The sequence below is a fragment of the Callorhinchus milii genome, unplaced genomic scaffold, assembly GCF_018977255.1.
Source record: "Callorhinchus milii isolate IMCB2004 unplaced genomic scaffold, IMCB_Cmil_1.0 Scaffold14, whole genome shotgun sequence".
In the NCBI taxonomy this organism is placed as follows: domain Eukaryota; kingdom Metazoa; phylum Chordata; class Chondrichthyes; order Chimaeriformes; family Callorhinchidae; genus Callorhinchus; species Callorhinchus milii.
Genome location: NW_024704755.1, coordinates 720,238 through 742,764, shown reverse-complemented (window position 1 = coordinate 742,764; position 22,527 = coordinate 720,238). Strand labels below are relative to the sequence as shown.

General features: G+C 46.1%; 1 protein-coding gene across 1 annotated transcript; it reads right to left on the bottom strand.

Annotated features, from left to right (window-relative positions):
- dync1li2 (dynein, cytoplasmic 1, light intermediate chain 2) lies at positions 1-21,354 on the bottom strand. The gene is made up of 13 exons (XM_007907865.2): positions 21,219-21,354; positions 21,021-21,094; positions 19,861-19,977; positions 12,436-12,666; positions 6,996-7,162; positions 5,614-5,707; positions 4,706-4,841; positions 4,027-4,138; positions 3,332-3,391; positions 2,740-2,781; positions 2,301-2,403; positions 1,281-1,400; positions 1-833 (listed from the first exon to the last, which is right to left on the bottom strand). The coding sequence occupies exons 1-13, from the start codon at positions 21,302-21,304 to the stop codon at positions 724-726; spliced, it is 1,452 nt and encodes a 483-aa protein (XP_007906056.1). The 5' UTR covers positions 21,305-21,354; the 3' UTR covers positions 1-723.
- Between the last annotated feature and the right edge of the window lie 1,173 nt (positions 21,355-22,527).

Sequence of the window (22,527 nt, the reverse complement as noted above, 5' to 3'; positions counted from 1 at the left end):
GTTATTTACAGAGCAGCAGATAGGTAGCAACCTCTCGTTTCTCATCTCGCCCCTCTCCTGCTTTCTTCCTCCTCCTATTCTCTCTCTCTATAACCCCCTCCCATGCTCTCTCCCCCCCACCCCCTCCACTGGTTTGCTGCTCGCTGGTCCCCTTTCATACTCAGCCTCAGTCCAATCACCAAAGACTTGTCCTCCATATTATAACTGGCCCCCTCTCCCCCCCACCCATAACCTGTGGTCCGAATAACCCCGCAGCCTCTCCCTCCTCAACAAGCAGTCCTCAGGTAAACTGATAAAAGAACGTAAAGTTTTTACTAAGAACCTCTCGAGTTGCAGATGCTAATCCACCTTTGCAATGATTAGTTGACGATGTAATGTAAGCTATCGGGTCTTGCCCCACCCCCGAACCCCTTCTCCCCACTCCTCCCCAACCCCTGTGACATACACACGCACGCACAGTACTAATGTGTTGGGGAAGGTTAGGGAAACTTTAGCTCTGGAAATGTTTGGGATTATAAAGATGTTGTCAGACGTGGGGAATTGGTGACATTTCCAGATTACACACGTTATATCCTGCAACGAGTTGTTTAAAATTAGGTTTATGCCTTCATGCCCTCAAACAAAAACTGATAGCACTGCCACATTAGACACCTCCTGACCTCCCACTGTCTAATTTGGTCTTCTTTTTATTATTAAATATGCAATGTTGTGCAGACGTAGCTCCTAGGCTTCGTTTTCTGTGGGTGACGAGTTGTTCGTTGTGACCACCGAGTCCGGCTTTCGAGACATCCTGTCGAGCTCCGCCTGTACGTCCGTCAACACCGGCTTCTGTCCTGAAACAAAATAGAAAGAAAAATGTCCTTCTGCCCTCTCTGGATCATGACATTGAGGTTTGCCACCCACCCACCCTCTGTTGCTCCATCCCACAGCCCCTCCGCCTCGCTCCTTCCCTTGCCTCCTTCAAGGCCTGTCTCAAAACCTTCCTCTTCGACTGCGCCTTGGATTATCTTACCCCCACCCTTACTGGCTCCAGCTGCCAGCTCAGGTGGAAACTGTTGACAAACCAGTTCCCTGGGACATCCTCCCGACATGAAAGGCACTGTGTAAATGCAATTGGTTGGTGCTTGTGGTTGTTGCTTCAAGTCCCACGTTGGGGCTTTGAGCTTGCGGCCCAGGTACAGCCTGAGACTGCAGGGCAGCAGTGAGGAGGTGACTGCAATGTAATCGCTGCTCTCCACTCCCTGTAATCCTGTTACACACCAAGGCAGGGGAGCCCTTACCTGGTTTCTTGGCTGCGTTCTGTCCTCCTCCGGCTCCTGGGCTCCCAGGAGAGCCTGTCTTTTTACTCAATAAGCTGTTAAAGAAGTTGGCCAGCACTCCTTCATTGGCAGCAGCGGGACCTGAGCACAGCAAAGCAACATGTCAGGGTACAATGCTGGAATACCCACGCCCCCCCCCCCCCCACGCCCCAGTACTGACAGGACAGGGGGGCAGAGTGCATATGTGCGCAAAACACCCTGGTCAGTATCGTCTCATGGCCCAAACCCAAGGCTACCTCATACCTTTTTAATACTTAAATTCTTTCCCCCGGATAATTGTCTAATTTCCTCTTGAATTTGCCAACAATCTAACTACTCCCCGGGTCGCCCACTCAGCAATCTATGTGTGACTGGGTGGGGTGTGGGGTGGGGGAAGAGAGTGAGCTTGAGCGTGTTTACGCCTGACTAGCTGAGCCAACGAGTCACAGACTGCAGTGGTAGGTTTCCGAGAGTTAATCGTTCATGTGGAAATGTTAAGCCAGGCATACCTAGCACCATGTGAACTGGTGGCTGGCTGCGGTACTCGGTCACACACCAGAGAGTTCAAAGTCTGCACAAGCCTTACTAATATGGAGACTTCATATTAGCCACATCTATACAGCCCCCCCCACACCAAAACAGCCCCCTCCACACTCACAGTCAGCGGCCAGGCCATGCTGCCCAATAAATCACTCTCTGCTTCCTTTTCATCCACAAAATATACAGTCAGTTCACTTCATAGTATATTCTGTGAAGCGCTTTGAAACATCTCAAAGACGTGATAAGACCCTACATCAAATGCAAGGATTATTATTATTATAACTCACTCGCGCAGTCAGACACAGCAACCCCAAGCAAGAAAATTGCCTGGAAACCAAAGAGAGAAAGGAGGGAGCGGTTCACACGTGATCTGTCAAATGTTAACACGACTGCCAAGGAGACTTAACAGATCAGCATGGAACAGCTACTGATGTCTGTGATATTTCTGCTCACTGCACTGACCTTTCGGGGTGCCCGATGTGATGGGCGGGACAGCCGTCACCATGTTGGTCCCGACTTGCTGCCTTGGGGTCCGTGGGGAGCCACCAGGTTGTCTCGGAGAATCCTGAGAACAAATCAGGATGAGCAAAAATGATTCGGCGCTAAAGAGTTCCCCCTCCTATCTATCCTGAAGCACATCGAGGCCAGAGGATCCCGGCCAAACTAGTCAACGCTTTCACACTATAACCTAGCCACAGGTAGACTGAGGGAGCAGGGCGGAATTATACGGGTGTCACACACACCAATACTGTACACCCAATGGAGCATAAACAACCAACATAACACATAGATGGTCAGCTCTCATGAGCTGAAGGGGATATATTCGACAGCAAGGCGCTCCCCTCCTCCCTGAACAATCACATCTTATTTTACTGTTAACCCATGTCTTGTCCAGACTTACTGCAGGTCTTGAAGGAGTGGCCGGCTGCTTGGCAAGGAGTGACTGTAAGAGAGTGAAGAACGAGCGTTAAATAAATCAGCTCTGAGTGAGCAAGAGAGAGAGAAACATGCAGAAGGGAGTGAGACGGATTTGGATTGGTGCCAACTTTACATTCAGCGATCACAGCACAGCTCATTCCCTCATTTACATCCGGGGTGTTTTGCCAAGAGACACTCCCCAGCAACCTGCCTAATCCCAGTAAGTGAGTCACCGCCCTCCCTCGGGATGGGCGTATGGTACTGGTCCACATATACTGGCAAACAATGTACACGTCTCAGTTTTAAACCTGAAGTAAAATGAAAACCACATTACTCCATAAAACCCTGCAATTTATTTTTACATCACCAGCAGAGGGCTGCAAAGTAATCCTCCCCAGCCTCAACGCCCTACGCAAGGAAAGATTTCGCACATATTCGCCCTCTAGTCTCTGAGATGACAATGACACGACGGATCAAAGGAATGAACAATGAATGAAATTTTCTGGAGAATTTTTGGGAAAGAATGTTGCCCAGTGCTTGGACACGAGGTCAGCACGGCCACGCTGGCAGCTCACCTGCTGTTTCATCAGAAAGACTTGTTCATCCTCTGCGGCCACCTCTTTGTCGTGAACAGGCTGTGAAAGGAATGGGAGCCGAGTGATACAGAGCCACACAAACAGCACTGAGGCCCAAGCCACGTATTCAATCTTCCCCCACTGCCCAGCACACACCAAATACTCCCAAGTTCCTAGAGGTCCACAGTCTGTGATCGTAACCGCACCGTAAACCAGCAGCCAGTCTCACTAGGGTCCTCCTTGTGGAGAGAAACCATAATTTCACTCTGGAACACTGATGGACTGGAGTGTGTGCATCAGAGAGATGCTGTTAACTAGCGCTACGAGAGTAGCTCCAAGGCAAGTTGTGGGTTCCTGGCTTGGACCTGATAGATCATCGTCCTTCTCCATCTCCTCTTCGGGTGACGAGGAGTGAAACACTGAAACGGTCAGGGGAGGCAGCCTGAAGCTTAACATCGTGAGCACTGTTTACCCAGAGCCGCAACTGGCAGAGGTGGTAGAGCTCACGCTTCTGGCTCAGGGGATTGTGGACTGGGCAACAGCTGGTCACCAGATATTGGCGATAACCGTTCGCTGGTAGAACAGTTGCCACATTTGACCAGAATAAAAGTCAATGTACTAGACAGCAATGCTGGTAAAATACTTTATGGATGTGATAAAACACTGTGTATAAATGCAGGCTTCTCTCTCATTACCTTTTTGACCAGAGGCTTTACTATAAAATCCTCGTATGCATCTTCTGGTTTCACGGACACAAAATTCTCATGTAAAATAGCAATTTTCTTGTCTTTGTCCCATCCTGCGGGACTGAAAGGCAAAGAGAACCAGCTATCAGTTGCCTATCTGCAAGGCAGGAGGAAGGTGAATAGAGAATGGTCTATTTACACTGCCCACAGTAAGAGTGAAACCCCAACTCCCAGCGCATGAACCCAATACCTGGAATAGAGACTATGAGCCCCAACATGTCAATCAAAGTCATTCCCTGGCTACAAACTCCTCTACTAAAAGGTGATTCATTAGTTACTCATTTCAGCAGCAGAATGGACTCAGAGGGCTTAATGTTGTGTTTCTGCACTGTTGCATTCTAAGACAACCCCCAGTCTTATTCTCCTGATGGTGTTCTCTCTCTTGACGCTGGCCTACTGCTCATTCCTCTCACACTTGAACCTCTCTCCCATCAGTGGCTGAGTTTCCATCCCCTTCCCCTCATAAATCTCTCAAAATCCCTAGATCATGCTCCTTACCTCGGTCTTCAAAACCCTTTGACCTTGCTTTGAGTCAACACGGTCCCTCCTCCCTCCCACCCAGCTCAGCAATCCCTGTCACCTCTGTGAAGTGATCCTAAGCGAAAGCCGAACTTGTTGAGGTACTTACATAAACACAGAGTCTTTTTCTACCACTAAGGCGGGTGTAGTAAACTGGAAACCGTACATTCTGTGAACGAGATATTTATACAACAGATCCAGGTTCTTTTCCTCTTTCACCGATGTACAAATCAAGGCAGCACCGTCTGAAAGATATTAAGGAGCGAACCTGGGAAGTGACGCGACAAACTGATGCCCAACAGCCAAACAAAATGTGCGGAAGCTCATGTGAGTTGGGGTTCATAAATAGGGACACAGTACAAAAGCAAAGAGACAACACTAAACCTGAACAAATCGTTAGTTAAGTCTCGGTTGGGTACATTATGTCTAGTTTGGGCACCCAACTTTACAAAGGATTTCAAGGGGATATAGAAGAGATTCACTAGTCTGATAAAATTGTATAATTCTAATCACTCTGAAAGGTGTGGAGTCCTGTAGCTCAGTGCTTAAAGCACTCGCTTTGCAAGCGAGAGACCTGAGTTCAATTCCAGGCAGAGGGCGAAACCTTGGGCAAGTTTCCTTACTCCACACAGAGCCTAATAATAATCCCTCCAAAACCCAAAACAATAATAAATTGGTCATTTTCAATCCACGACTGTTTGTGGGACATTGCTGTGCACAATTGGCTGCCGCGTTCGCCCACAAATATACAGTCAATTCACTTTACAGTGTGTTCTGTGAAGCGCTTTGGGACGTCCTCCCGACGTGAAAAGCGCTATATCAAATGCAGGGATTATTATTATTATTATTAATTTCCGTCACACAGATGCCAGATACTAGGCTTCCAATTCAAACTGTGCTGGGGAGCTTGTGTGTGGGGGGGGGGGGGGGGAGGGGCAAAAGAGGAACTGAGCAGAAGCCAAGCCCCAAAGGCCTCTGCAAATCAGCTTCTCTGCACACACGGCCACACAAGGATACATTGTAAGCAGAACCGTCGAATGTGCGACTGAATAAAATCGAAGTGCTCATCCCGGTAATCGTGCTCCTTCTCCAGGACACTGACTGCGTCGCACTGCGGGAAGGGAAAGAACAGCAATCAGAGGCTCACACAGTACCAAGCCACACAGCCAGCAGCTCAGATACACACTGTCTCACAGCTCGTTAGTTGTTCAATGGGCTTCAGAAAGCAAATGCTGAACAGTGTTGAAAGCACTGAACCTGTTTCGCTCGTAAAATAGTCAATTCACTTTACAGTGTATTCCGTGGAGGGCTCTGAGACATTCGAAGACGTGATAAGGCGCTGTATCAAATGCAAGAATTATTATTACTACTATTATTATATTCCAAAGCAACAGAACAAGAGAGCACAGGGTCAAACTCAGAGGTGGGAAGGGCAATTTTAGGACAGGCACCAGGAACTATTTTTACACAGAAGCCAATCTACAGTTAGGAAAGATCACTGAGGCCAGGACACAGGGACTAACTTAAGAAACAGTTGGATGCTTGCCTTACTAAGCTCCTTGGCCTCGGTTCCTCGGTGGATCAATGCCAAATCCCCCCACAACCTCTCTCCAGGCAATCTATGGAATGTTCTCTGGGCCTGTAGCCTAAACTGCTCCCTCCCCCATCAACCACCATCACAACATCTCAAGGACTCAACCTTCCCACACTTCTAACTCATTGGGTGCCCATCGCTGTGACACTTTGTGACATCTCTTATGTACATGATTATGTACACATGCAGAATAGTTACGTTCTTGTTCCCAGGGACAGAGATACCTCACGCACCAGCAATTATTAAAATATTCTCCATGCCTCACACCCGGCTTTGCCTCATTACATTGCTGCAGGACCCAACTGGCACCACAAGAGGTCACCCTCACCATTAAATAACAAGTGACGTGGTATCCAGTAATAATGCATGAAAGAAAGCGCATGATAATGGCATTGGGACGCTGGGGTGCATATTTGCTCATTTGGTTAGAATAACTCAGGCATCCTCAGTCCTGGCAACGATAAATCACGGGCAAATAGCTGTTTTACAAATCTCGGGAGGCACTGACTTTGTGGGACCAACAATCACACGAGGGCCATGGAGCCAAGTACAGTGATCCGCTTTAGAGTGGCAGGAGAGGTTTGCAAGCTCAGAGGCAGTAACTCAATCGAGCTACTGAGGTGGAGTGACAGCAGTGTAATTTCAGACTCAGAAAATCGAGAACACTCTTTAGAAAGCCACAAGCTTTCCTGGTTCAGCAAACCCAATCCAAATGCAGGACATCAAAGCATCCTGACTGCCTGCTTATTGGAGAAATTGTGTGTTTGCCATGTTGTGGCCTGAATCCTATCGGCAGCAAGCATACCTTTGTACAGACTACAAGCACTGGGATGCCCAGATTGTGTACTAGTACGTTCTCTCCGAGAGGCAAAACCACTTCCTCGCTATCCTGAGCAGATGTGGGACCTCTCCTCTGCGGCGATCCCGGAGACCCTTCCTCAGGCTCAACATACTCTTGAAATTCCTTCACCACTGAAAAGAAGAACAGGCAGATTAGAATATCAGAACCACAAGCATCAGTTACCCTACGTCACTGCAGTGTTGATCTTCAGCCGTGTAGATAGACTGGAAAGCTCTTGCATTGCAAGTCGCCAAACAGCACAGGCCAATCTTCACCTGAAAAACAGCCAACACAGCTGTGGTAACGCCCAGCAAACACAGCTAAAATAATCTAGTGTTATATAAAGGCTTAACAGGACAGGGCAGGTTGCACCCTGGAACCCAAACTGGAAGCTGCCAATGTCTTTAAATCTAGGCCAGATAATGAGGCAAAGGCCACACCCTTGCTAATCACTGAATGTTTCATGCCAGTTTAACTGTCTGAGGCCCTGCCCTGGCGCTTACATCGCTGAGGCCAACTGTAACAAGCATCGAGCCAACGTGATAACAATCAAGTCCCCCGTGGAGCTTGAACTCACTTCTGCATAAAACACTAAACAGCGCCTCACAGAATATATTGTAAAGTGAACTGACTGTATTGAGGGGAGAACAGGTAAACTAGGCCTTGTTAACAAGCCTCGGGTTAATGTGGAGATGGCTTGGCAGTGATCAGACTGACATGTGTCTGATAGAATTGGTGCTGGTCAACTCTTGCAGCTACTGCACTGCCAGTGTCTCATCTCATCATTGTGCATTAGCAATTCTTACACGCTGCAATCTCTACATTGCAGCTGGTGGATCAAAGCTCTCCTAAAACGAGTAAATAATATTTAAGTGTTTAGAAAATGGAACATAGACTGGCTGGATTGATAGGGACTGCAGCCTAATGGTTGCGACTGGGTGACAACCCCCAGCAGTATTGCCGCACACAAACAATGCTCAGCAGCTCAATAAATCAAACTGTGATTGAAGGGAACCAGAGGGGAGAACTTAAATATCTCTAATGGTGGCCCACTCAAAGTAACAAACTCCCCCCGGCCCGGCCACGAACTCAACTCGCACATATCCAACCTCCCTCCCACCACCAACACACACACAACACAAATACTGCATAGAAAACAGCACTTAGATTATTCCAGATTCCTGGATCACAACATGAATAAGATTCTCAAAACGATATGGCATTCTTGCTATTGATATTGATCCCTATACAGATATTGCTCCCCCTTCCCTGGTGTGCCTGTACGTACTTAGTTGTAAAAGCATCGTCAAGTACATGGTTACTCACCACACTGACTCTTACATTATTATCACTGCTGTGGACAGGGTATCGGGGCAATTAGCCAGTGAACAATAAAGAAAAAGGCACCAACACTTTCAGGAGAGGAGGGGTGAAATTAACAGAGCAATAATAAAGGGTGCGTCCTCAGAGAAAGACAGTTATAAAAAGAGGAACTGTCTCCTTCACCAGATAGCTAGTTATTTATCACAGCAATCTGACGTTTAATCTCTGACCGGCTCCCTGGGGCCCTGACATTTGGGATATAAAGCTTGCCGATGCTGATCAGGATCTACACGCTGACTTCAGCCAGCAGACGTCACCAAAGGCGCTCAGGGCCCAGAGCAGTGAGTCAGCCATTTCAAAGTCAGGGACCAGTCAAATGGCTTCTTCTTCTCCCCCCATCTCCCAAATTATACACTGATTTACATGGAGCCGTTTTAAAAGTATGAACATTCATTTAAGGCTTGAGGAATTGAAAAACAGAACAATCGGGGTGGGATGTGGGGAGGGGCTAATTTGCAGTATTTAATTAATACACGTCGGAAGTCTCAAAGCGCTTCACGGAATTTACTGTAAAGCATAGTGACTGTGTGTTTGCAGACGAACCTGGCGTCATATTTGCGCACAGTGACGTCCCCACAAACAGCCAGGAAGTGAATGAAAGTTTATTTCTCAATAGGATCCCTTCATAAGGAATCGGAGCTGTAGAAATTACGGACACCTTCTGGTAACTGGAGTTACCTCTTGTTGACTTATGAAAACTCGCTATGTACTTCCGTTATCTATTCCCGATCTGTTGCACTTGTCTGAAGGGTCTGGCGATGCTCTCTACGTGGTAACAATTCTCTTCAGTGCGTGACGCAGTTGCTCCATTTTGAGTCTGAGCTTGGCCACGTGCCATCGTCAGTGGATGTGTGATCCAAAACATCCTGAGAGCTGAGAGTCGTCTTTAACTCACAGAGAACCAGGCTTCATGCAGAGCACCATCAGCACAGGAGGAATTAGTCAGAGAGGCCGGAAGTGAAGCTTGCAAACCATTTGCAGACGGGGGGAGGGGTGTGTTCAAAGACGTTTTATTCTACTTCTTCAGCAAGAGGTTTTATGCCAACACACACTGCAAATTGTCCATGATTCTAAAGCCACCTGCTTTTGGTGGTGTTTTAGAATCATGGACATTTAACGGCACTGGAAGCGTTATAGCCTATCCTGTCCGTTGCTCACTCTCCCACTATAATGTCTACTTTCTCCCATTCCCCGGCTCATTCCCCATCATGTCGGTGCTGGTGCTCACTCCCCCACTGCAGCTCACTCCAAGGCCTAGAAATTGACCCGAACTTTGGAAAAACAAAACCTAACTATGCTCGCTGCCAGTTTTCATTCTCATGCTAATCTCTTTCGAACGTTTTACACACACAGTAGCATAGACAGCCTATGATGTCAGCTCACTGGCAGCCAGGATATTGCATTTAAGAATACCAGCTTTGTTCAGCACATGATCTCATCGTTCTGAGCAATCTCCAAGCCGGGACTGTCCCTTCCACGTAAACAATGTTCTGGGATGAAAATGATCAGCTGGAAAACAGCACTGAACTTGCAGAGCACTTAAACAAGTCTGTGAAGTGTGCAGAGTATGTGTGACTGTGTGTGTATGTATGTATGTATATATGTGTGTGTAACTTGAATTAAGACAATATGCACTATGAGATAGCATATGAAGTATGCCAGCACAACAGTCAGCTGCAGAGACTCAATCCCCACCCAGTGACACGCGGGGGGAGGGGAAGGAGGCAGAGTCAGATGTAAACAATGTGCTTCCACAGAAGAACAAAAAGAAAAAAACCTCAAATCAAACTGAACACTGAGTCACTCTGCCTCGCTCTTGTGCACAGTACATGAGGGAAGCAGCTGCCAGCTCACTGGGCCTCGTAAAGGAGGGAAGACAGAGAGAAAGTTAGGAGAGAGAATTCAAGCCAACAGTGTCTGAGGCTCCTCCAGCAGTGGACTGGTTAAAGATCCTCAGTGCAATACTGAGCTTCAGCAGCAACACTCATCACACAAGATATGAACTGTGATACAAAGCTCCAAAGCAAACTGAGCATCTCACAGATCCAACAGCTCCCAGAGAGATTCAGGAAATACGACTGAGAATGTATTATGGGAAGATGTTCTCTACACCCCTCCTGCATGACTCCCGTTTGTCTGCCCTGCTCTTTTCTCATGTTATTACTGCTAATTAAAGGCACTGCCTGTGGTTTCACACCATGTGACAAGCTCTCAAACCAGCGCTGTACTGATCTACAGAATCAGACTATTTTCAGATTAACTCTGAACACACCCCACAAAGTCCGATACTACAGCATTACAAAAGAAAGCTGCTGGGAGGTTTAGAGGGAAATCAATTCCCCTCCCTGCAGAAAGAGGCAGGCGTAACAAAAGGATTTGCAGGCTGCACTGACACAAAGCACACTGACGAGAAATGTGGGTATGATGTTTTGGAAAAGGGAAATCTCACCGACAGGTGAAAGTGACACTCTGGTCTGCCTGAGATGCAGTCTTTTTGCTGTGTTTCAGTACAGTCCAGAAACAGCCTCAAAGATTAACAGAGCAATGAGCTCATTGTTCCCAACAGAGCTGTGGTGTCATGGGAGAAGCCAGTGACAGGATCCGCACAGGCCTGTGTGCCAAAGGGTGGGGCCGGCTGGCTGGCCAGCTGTACATACTAGACAAAAAAAATTGCTGACACACTGCAATCTGCTATATTTAATACAACAGCTTAAAAATATCCAAAAATTACAAATCTCAAATAGTTTAAAAGTAAAGGACACAGTGAAACAAATGCAGCAAAGCAGCAATGCGTCTCAGCTGCGACAGTGAGCAGAGGTGCTTTGTCATGGTTTTCTGTCGGCCACTGAATGGGTATCAGTATTCACAGCTCACGCAGCCTGCGCTCTACGCCTCAGCCCAGCAGCTCAAAACACACTCTAAATGAAGGCTGGATTTTGGATACAGCCTCACACAACAATACACCCCAGAAGGTTCCAAAACACACTGCCGATGTTGATTTATCCCATTCGGAGCTGAACACACTTACGTTGCTGTGTGGAACTGCCCGGCCTCAACTCAGCAGCTTTGCACACTCAGCAACACACAGACAAACATAGGTACGTACACACTTAATGATTTAGCACTGAATTAGCCCAATGTATGTTGTGCCAGGGGATCAGGTCATCCCCAGGTACAGAAATGGACCTTTCACAGTATGGCGAGCTGTGATGGAGGGAATGTATACCCTCACACCCACAAAAGAGGCGAGTTACTAGAGCTACCTTCTCAAACTCTAAACCCACTGACAAGGAAGTCGTACTAAACTTCACTCCCAACAGCTGATGACAAGCTAAGCTTTCCTCACCTCTCGATTATTCCAATGCCCTCCTCATCGGTCTCCCCAACTCTGTTCCCACAAAATCCAATTAATAAAAAATACCTGCACCAAACTCCATAACCCCATCACCCCAGTCCTTGCCAGACTCCACTGGCTTCTTATTATAGAACGGATCAATTTCAAGATCCTCACACTCATCTACAAATCAATTCATAACGTGGTATCTCCCTATCTCTCCTACCTGCTTACTACCCACTCCATCACCTGCTGTCTCCAAGATCCTGCTTGTCCCTCATACCCTCTGCTCCACCATTGGTGGCTGTGCTTGCAGCCTCCATGCCCCAAAACTACAAAACTCAATCCCTCTACTTGCCTCTTCCTTCCAGGTCTTCAGATCACACCTGAAGACCTTCCTCTTCAACTGTGCCTATGGTTGCTTCCAACCCCCCGCCCCCCTACCCAGGGTCAAACTCCGCTACTGTTAAGCACTCCGAGACCCTACCCTACGTGAAGACTATATAAATGCAAGTTGTTGCTGTATGCATCGTTTGTCTTAAATAATTCTGCAAATAACTCCATTAACATTGAGCAGAAGAAATGAACCATGTTTGTATTACTTCACTCCTCAGCAATACACAGCAAAGCTTGGTCCTCTCCACCCTCCTCTCACCCCACCCCCCAAATAAACCCAAGGTGACTCACATTTCTGTTCCATTTCCCTCATCTCTTCTGGCGCGATCTTCAGTTTGTCGATGTGCTTCCGCAAGACAGTGGCCCACTTCTGCAAAGAATCCATGACACTCCAAGGCCTGGACATGTCAGCCACAAAGACTGCCAAAGTGTTTTTCAGGTTGTCTCCAGACACCGCAAACTTCAGCAGCCCCTTGTGGTACAGCTCGCCATCCAGAATCCATACATTACACCGTGTGTGATCTGTCAACAGAGGCAACTAGGGTTAGTCACTCAGAAGACACAGCACCTCAGGCATCTAAACAGCAGTAAATAAGCCACACTCAGCCCAGAAACCACAAATCCACAACTAACAAACAGAAGCACTTTTCACTCGTGTGCTGTGATACCACCTGTCCATCTGTAACACGCGAGTTCCTGGAAACAGCATTTCTCCCATTACTGATAGAAATAACAGAATCCAGAGATTCCTTTCATTCAGTCATCAACTGCAATCAAGTGTCAATTCTGCTACAAACCCAGGATTTTATTCTCATTCATGCCAAAGCTCCTTCCCGTGCCCTTCCTGAACCCTGCCCTGTACAGAGGCAGATGGGAGAGATTAAACTGCTCCAATATAGACTTGCAAGTCAGTGTCAACACTTCATTCAGACCCAAATCCACTGTACATTTAGTCTGGGGCTGATGGCAACACTGAGTGCTTTTATTGCTGAACTGCTCCATCCCCCATTATACACATTTCTCTACCCTGAGCAATAAAATCGCTAATAAAATGTAAACGGATAAAAAGCAGGTAAATACAATTCACCCGATGACTCCACAAAACAGCTGCTTTAATTCTACAGGGTTTAGTAAACAGATTAGCGAATGGTTGAAAGTCCAGTGAGGAACCTTTATTTGTGTAACGGGAGGCACCGCTACTATTTAATCACCTTACAAGTCATATCAAGAAGCTTTAAACTGCATGAAGTCAATGCAAAGCACATGGTATCCCAAGACCAGATGTGTACAGGGTGGCTTCTGTTCCAAGGTGTGGCACAAGCACATTGTCACTATCCCTCCATGTTGCCCCTTCCTTCCACATCTTCAGATCGAACCTGAAGACCTTCCTCTTTGACTGTGCCTACAGTCACCACCCCCCTCCCCCCAGCTCGGCGTCGCGCTCTGCCACTGTCAGGTGTTCTGGGACGCTACCCTGCGTGAGGGCCACTATATAAAAACAAGTTGATGTTGTCACTTCACTGATAAAGTGAATTTTTTAAAAATAACAGAGAGTAATATTGGAGTCTTAGCCTACACTATGTGTGCAAAGTCTTAACGTAGGACCTGAACCCTCAACCTACTGACTCAGAGGCACAATTAAAAGGGAAACAAAAATATCTATACCATCCCACTTTCACCAGCTGTGGAAATCACAGGCACAGTATGTGTAGGGTTTTGCATGTTTGGACAGATTCTCCAGTGGAGGGAGTGTTAGAAAAGCACATTACACCGGTGCTACAGAGCTCAGAGAAGTAAACGAGGAGGATCCAGGCTGCACTGTTCAGATTGATAGTTTTCGCCACACCCATAGCCCGAGGGCAGAGGAGGAACAGCAAGAGCAAGCAGGGAGGTAACCGTCAGACTTCCCTAAATCCCTGTGAAAAGCGAGAGATCGGAATTGCTGAGAGCAGCAAGAATCCAAACAGCAGCAGATAAAAACAGTAGAAGGAGCTCGTCACAGGCTTAACAGGGAATCAGTCAATAGTACCGTCTACCTGAGAACTACCTATGACACACATGAAGGCAACATTACAACATTACAACAAGCCGACACTCAGAAACCAAACGACCACTTGATCAATCCTACAAGCTGAAAATACTGAAAAAAAATTTAAAACTATAAAAATTTTATTTTGTAAAGTTTGATACTGTAAAGTTTGACTAAAACTCAAAAACTTGCAGCCAAAGTTTGATACTAATACATAATAAAATTCCTGCATTTGATATAGCACCTTGTCACTTCAAGACACCTCAAAAGCACTTTACAGTAATTTCTTCACAAAAACACAGTTACACTGTGTCCTGGTGAAGCACTTTGAAAAGTCTCAACATGATAAGGCACTAGATCAAACGCAAGGATTATTATTACTGTTAACTACTTCTATTACTACTATTATACGGTGATGGGTTTCCGTACGTGTCAGGCACCCGGCTGACCCGAAAAAAACTGTTACTATTGGCTGTCCATTGCCTTGGGTCGTCCTTCCGACATGAAAGGCGCAATATAACTGCAATTTGTTGTTATTGCTGTGAATCCCAGCGCCTTGGGACATTGGAGTGAAAGGCGCTATACAGTGTAATTTGTTGGTGGTGTTGTAGGCAAATGTGGCTGCCAGTTTTTCCTCAGCACTGAACCACAAACTGCCAGGACGTGAACAACCAATTTAATTGCACGTCACAAATTGTGATCCCAACATTCAAGAAGATTTTAGTGTTTGACAGTTTGACAACCTACTTCCATTCACAAGAAGAATCAACAACTAGGTAATGAATTTCATCCCCTCTGCCTGTGCGTGGACACTAATTGGACATAACCAGAATACACTGGCTGCTTTGAAACAGAACCAACAACTGAGACGGAACTGAATGTGTATAAGCAAATTGGAATCCAATGTAATCAGTCAGTGAGATCAGTGCGGGGTATTGAAGGCTGATTAGATCTGTCACATAGTGGTCAGTTTTTACTATCCATAGCCGATGTAATCTTTGCTTTGATGCACACCTACAACACCTTGCCCTCTCCATTCCGCTTTCAAAACCCGTCTTAAACCCAAGTTTTCAACCAAGCTGTTGGTCAACTTACCCTTGCCACCCCTCCACCCCCAAAAGAAAACAGCTTAGGCTCCCCGTCAACTGTGATAAATGCTTTGAGATGTCACTCAGATGTGAAAGGTGGCATCTAAATATCAACTGTTGTTGTCATCCTCAAGAGGCAAAAGCGAGGAGCAAGACACCATCTTAGAAATTGCATCTTATTGGGAAAGCAGATAATTCTCCATGGTTCATGTCTTACCCCTGACACCCCCCCCCCCCCACACACCCACACAGCCCAGGGCCTATTAATGATCAATAGTGGCCCAGGCCCACAATCGATCACAGAGGTATAACAAGACAGACGACAGGAACCACTGCTCCTAAAGGCTATCACCTTGCAGGCCCAGTACTGATCACTATTCTAGTCCAGCCAGTGTATGATTAAGCAGATCTCCACAAGCTGTCACGTGCACATCATTTATTGATCGGTCGGGACCTTACTCATTAAACAGGTTGGACGAATGTTTACTGAAATAGATCACCACAGAGCCAGCCTTGCTAAGCATCTAGATTCAATTGCATGAAGCAGAGAATTCTAGATAATAAATCAGTGAGCTGCCCTGGACAGGCATAAGTCACCCATTCAGAGCTGGAAACCCACGGCTACAGGAACACCCAAAGTAGGCACAACTGGTACACGAGACCCAAAAAGCACGACCTTAAACCTCACAAAAGGGCAGAAGCTCATTGCAAGGCTGTATTACATTCAGAGGCAGATTGAGTCATGCTAATGCAGGTTGTGGTCATTCCCCAGAGCCTTGAGAATCCTGAAATCCATTTTCTCCAGAATACAGGTTGTCCCTCGTGGTCTTTCTGGACTTGGACTGCAGGACGTCCAACCCACTAAAAACAGAAACAAGCTCACACTAGATTTGTCATCCTGCTTCACGACTTTCTTAGGAAGCTGATTTGGTATCCAATGAATTGTTGCCTTTTCCCAACTCCCAGAATTGCGTGGGTCATAGTTGTGTATCCGCATATTTGGGATAGCTGAGTTGTCTGCACTCCTGCTCTGTGAGCTGGTATTAAACAGACTCTCCCTTTCTATTCACTTTTACTCCCACTCAATTCCACGTGCTTTCAGCACAAATACAAACTGGTGGTCTCAAGCCCCTGAATCAGTCACGGTCTCCACAGAGAAACAGGGGAAAACACAGATAAACAAACTGAAGCTTCCTGTACTCTGTCCCAATAAGTCTCAACTAACTTTAATTGCACCTTAACAGCACTGCCTGCTATAACTAATAATAATAACCCCTGCATTTGATATAGCACTTTTCGCGTCTTCTAGACGTCTCAAAGCGCTTCACAGAATATACTGTAAAGTGAATTGACTGTATATTTGTGGGCGAAATGCAGCAGCCAATTGCGCACAGCAGTGTCCCACAAACAGTCGTGGATTGAAATGACCAATTTTTTTTTGAGGGATTATTATCAGGCGTGTGGAGTAAGGAAACTTGCCCAAGGTTTCATGCTGCCAGTAATCAAACCCAGGTCTCTCGCTTCCAAAGCGAGTGCTCTAAGCACTGAGCTACAGGATTCCAATGGGAATTTCTCACATCCAGGTTCCGATGCTAGTCTCAATCAGGCCAGGGTAATGTGCACCTTCAACCATGAGGAGTCAAATTAAAACATTGGAAATCATCTCATTGCTCCTACTTCTCAGCAGTAAGAACGCTAGAGACAGGATACGCACATATTGAGCTCATCACTCTGACCTGGATTCAGACACAGAGATTAGAGGTCAAAAGGCAATCTACCATTCATTAGCAAATAACCCCTCATTGAGACATTCTGTAAACTGAAATCTAAAGCTCATATTTAAGGTCAGACTAGACTAACTCTGCAATTCAGAGCTGAGGCGTTCTGTATTGTTGGTGGTGTTGTCCTTCGGCTGAGATATTAAGACAATGTCCCATCTGTCCGTTCAGGGGGATGTTAAACATCCCATGGCACTATTTAACAGAAGAATAATCTCCCTGTGTCACGGCCATTCAGCTCATCAGGTCTTTGCCGATGTTTTTCTCCACAGATTGAAACCACTCTCCTACTCACTGGACATCTAACTAATTCCCTGTTAAAACAATCTACAGACTCTGTTTCAACTCAGCATGTCAGAGAAATCCACATCCAAGTTTTTCAATGCTCAGAGGCACTTAAACCACTCAGCTTTTAGAGGCATCTTATAATAAATACAAGTCAGGGAAAAAAACAAGCTACTGTAATTAAAAAGAATTGCAACTCCACCGAAAGGCATAAAACAAAGACTGATTGAGGCTAAGTATGCAACCCCACCTTCCATCAGCAGGTCAATGCCAAATAGGAGGGTGTAATTCAGATTTCTAGTAATCGTTCTTTCCTATATAGGAAAAGACAAAAGTCACGCTACACACTGGAGCACTTCCTGGCTCAAGGTCCAAGCAATGAGCTAGGCCCTTAAAGCAACATCTTTAATCCTTTCCTGTCAGACACCAGCACTGAACACTCCACAAGCTTTAATGACGTGCGACGTCAACTCCACAAATTCAGAGACATACTCTGCATTTAGAACTCTTCCTTCACCATCTCCCAATTCAAAACTAAATCAGTTACAGGCATCTCTGTACAGAAGACAGCCTCAATCTTGTGCTTTATGGCACCGATTACATTGGTTTATCCATCATTCTATGTACACCCCCACATTAACCTTCTTTTCTACTGTATTACTGCAACAATCTCAGGCTCAATGTCTATCAATTCATATTTAAACACATATTTCTCCCTTCCCACAATAAAAGTAGATTTAATGTTAAGCAATCATTCATCACTTTACAGGCTGCTCCACTTTAGGAAATATGTCAAGACCTTGAAGAGAGTACAGAGGAGATTCACAAGAAGATGGTATTATTATTAATAATAATAATCAGGAGAAACCAGAGAAATTGGGGCTATTTTCACTGTAACAGAGAAGTTTGAGAAGAAACACAACAGAGGTGTTCAAAATTATGAGGGTTTGACAGATTAATAAGGAGAAACTATTTACATGGTCAGTAAACTTATTATTACTTAAAAATATTTTTTTTATCTAGAGAGTTGTTAGATAGAGTAACCAACCAAAATGTGTGGCTGAAGCTGAATGCAAATACCTTTTTAAACAGGAATTAGAGAAATGTTTGAAAAAGAGAAACATTAAAGGGTGTGGGATTTAATGGGCAGCCTGTTGGGCTGTACAATTCTCTATCATTCCAAGGTTGTGTTCATTGACTTTACGTTACACTCACTGTGGAGGGCTTCCTAACTTTAGATGTCAATACTCATAACATTGCTGTGTACAAATTGGCTGCCGCGTTCCAACAAAAAACAGTCACTGCACTTTACAGTATATCCTGTTTTGCACTTTAGGACATCCTCCCGATGTGAAAGGCGTTATATACCAAATGTAGGATTATTATAATCATTATTATTAGTAATGGCACCATCGCAAGAAGACAACCAGCAAATAACAAAAGGGAAGAAAAAAACCAACATAAACAAGCTCCATGTTCAAGATTCACATGAAGATAAATTTAGCTGATCAATTCAAATCTGCAGTAAGTGATGATACAGAATCCAATGAGACTTCACAAGCCGAATGACAGCACAATGACAGGATCAATGTCATCAGCAACATTCAGTGTTTACAGCACACATAGAGTCATTTAAAGGGGTATCGCTATTTGTAATGGGAGAAAATAATCTCAAATCTTGGCTAATCAAGCCCAGTATAAAACGATTGACCAAACTAAAATGTAGAGTCAGAACACATGGTAGTAAATAGTGCACAAAACAGTGTTTGGGAAAATGGGAGAGAAAAAAAGATGGGATGTTGAGAGCAACACGTGGATTTGACAGCCACTGTCTTCCCTCTTCAGGTTCCCCACACACCACCCAACTAATACAACAACAACAAAATTACATTTATAGAGCGCCTTTCACGTTGGGAGGATGTCCTAAGGTGCTGGACATTCAGGGGTCTTGAGACCGGCAAGGGAGGAAGTGAGGCAAAGGGACTGTGGGATGGAGTTCCAGAGTGTGGGGGAAGAGAGGCTGAAAACCCAGCTACCGATGGTGGCGGGGGTCGGGCAGGAGACATGGAGCAGGCCAGAGTCCACTGAACAGAGGGAGCGGGCAGGCTGGTAGGGAGTCAGCAGGTCAGAGTGGTAGGAGGGGGCAAGGCCATGGATGGCCTTGAAAGTGAGGACGAGGACCTTGAATTTGATCCTCTGAGGGATGGGGAGCCAGTGGAGTCAGATGAGGGTGGGAGTGATGGGGTCACGGAGCCTGGTGCACGAGAGTACACGAGCTGCAGAGTTTTGGATGATCTGCAGCCTGTGAAGAGAAGAGTTGGGAAGGCCGATGAGGAGGGAGTTTCCATAATCGAGCCTTGATATGATGAATGAGTGGGTGAGGGTTTCGGCAGCCTGAGGGGTGAGGCAGTGGCGGAGTCTGGCAATGTTGCAGAGGTGGTGGTAGGTGTGCCGGTCATAATTAAATAGCATTTAATTAGCTTTTAAAATCATATCTCTGCCAGGCACAGTGAAATTGCACCCACAAGTCACTCACCATCTCTGTCTTCGTCGTGTATATTTAAATACAAATATTCCAGCCCCCTCCCTTTCTTGTTGTGCTCTGCGCCCTGGAGTTTAGCCATGAGTGTAGTTTTTCCCGATCCATCCTCTCCTACAAAAACACATTTGGAAACTCAGCTATTTAAAACAATAAAATGGTTTGAGATGAGAGACGAGGCTGAGGAAATCCATGACCAGGAGTGACAGTGAGACTGTGAAAGCCAGAGCCTGCACTGGTATCCTCCCCTCCACTGCTGCCAAACATCATTAGCAGAGTGTTTGAAAGACACTGCAATCATTTCATATTGTAATTATTTAGCAATATAATTAATATTCCTTGATTTTATTGCATCTAACTTAATTAGCATTTTAACAATACTTTGTTTTGTATCATATCTATAGCTTAGTTTTCATTTTTCCTATACTTTATTTAACAAAGAATTCATGAAACAATATTTAGTCATTAGATTTAGTTTATTTTGCAAAGAATTAAACTTAAGTTTCACATATTTATAATTGATTCTGTTAGATCCGCGAACAACAGTTGATTTACCATTGTGCTCATCTATTTTCTACTGTAAATTATTCAGCGGTTATATTCTATTTAATATTTATATTCTATATTGTATATAGTACAATATACTATTGGTATATAGTAATATATCAATACTATATTTAAACTATATTTAAATATAGTTTATATCCTATTGTAGATGATTCAACGGTTTATTGATCATTCACTTTACAATAAATCCTGTGAAGCGCTTTGAGACGGCTCAGCAACGTGATCAGGATCTATACCAAATGCAAAGATTATCATCATCATATTCCGTTGTAGATTATTCAGGGACTGTTTACAGATCATATTCCACTGTGGATTATCAGCGCCCACTATAGCTTCTCACACTGCAATATTATTCCATGTATTTGGCGCATTTTTTGATCGCGAAGGTGACATTTAATCAGCACTGGTGAGAGATTGAGTTGTGTACAGTATTGGGCAGCAGGTGCGGTTTGCATTGCAGGTCACTTTGCGGGAAGGTGTGTAGGTTCGTCAGTGCAGTGTGTGTGTAGGATTTGCGGCCTACTTTCCCACTGGGTGACGATGGGTCGCTGCCCGGTGAGGGTGAGGGGGGACGCCCGGCCAGGACTTACCCAGAAGCAGGAGGTTTTTGCCGGGAGGAAGCTTGGAGCGGGAGCGGGTGGAGACCTCGCTCAGGATGGAGGACCTGAGGAGAGAGAGAGAGAGAGAGAGGTGGGGAGGGGGAGGTTAGCCTGACTCACAGCCCCGGCCCCGCGCCTCCCGCCCGGCTCCAGCCCCGCCCCCGAGGCTCCAGCCCCGCACTCACTCACCACAGGTTATGCCCCTCGTCCTCCTCGCCGGGCTCCAGGCCGCCATTGCCGCCCGGGACCTTCCCGCCGCCGCCCGCCGCCGCCATCTTCCCCGCCAGAGTACCCGGATCAATTACATCAGCGGCCTCCAGGACAGGACCCCCCGCGCCCCTGCCCGCCCGCCCGCCTGCCTCCCTCCCTGCCTGCCCGCCCGCCCGCCACCGCCACACACACACACACACACGTCAACCACACCACCACCTCATCGCCATCTCCAATAATAAAAACAAGCACAGCTCTTGATTTGTTTCTGTTTTTAAAACAGAACGGGGCGGTGGGGGGGAGGAAACCAGGCAGCTGAACGGACACCCAGCAGCTGGACAGGAAGGAGGGGTCCTGCGGTTGCTAAGCAACGTGATAGCTGTGCCCTCCAGAGACCCCAATCATTTACTGCATTAAAATCCTAAATAATAATAATAATAATAATAACAATAATCCTGGCATTAGACCCAGTGCCTCATCACGTCTTCGAGTCGTGTCACAGCGCTTCACAGGATACACTGTGAAGTGTGAAGCTCCGGCGTAGAGCGCTGTGTAACTCCAGGTTGTTGTTGAAGTTGTTGTTGTTGTTGTTGTCGTAGTGACTGTGCGTTGTGTGGGTGAAGCGCGGCAGCCAATTGCGCCCCAGCGACGTCCCGCCACCGGTCGTGGGTTGAGTGACCGAATTATTATTATTATTATTTATTCTTGGAGGGATTATTACCCCCCGGAAAAGCGATCCGCCAATCGACTAACACCCGGGGACGGTTCCCGGCCGCTGGTTTGGCCCCACGGGGGAACCGCACCCGGGTCCTCGGGGTCGCTCGGCGAGTGCTCTAACTACGGGACTCCACATTGTGTTTGGTTCACTTTGCAAATGTGACTTTATTATTCGCAATATTTAATATCAATGTCAAATAAACAATATTTTACGAGTAAAAACAAGACGCCGAGTACCGCAGATGCTGGAAATCCGAAACAAAAACCAGCAGTGGCTGCGAACACTCAGCAGGTCAGGCAGCATCTATGGAGAAAGGAAAGTGAGTCAACGTTTCGGGTCCATGACCCAAAATGCTTTGACGACGGGTCGTGGACCCCAAACGTTGACTCACTTTCTCCATAGATGCTGCCTGACTTGCTGAGTGCTCCCAATATTTTACTAGTGTTTGGGAAAAAATTGTGTCTGATTTATACAGAAACCCAGGACTGTATTTAAGAAGCTCCAAACCACCGTCCAGCGAGTCCCACAAATACTTACATTACAAGTGGATATGCATGACACACAGATATT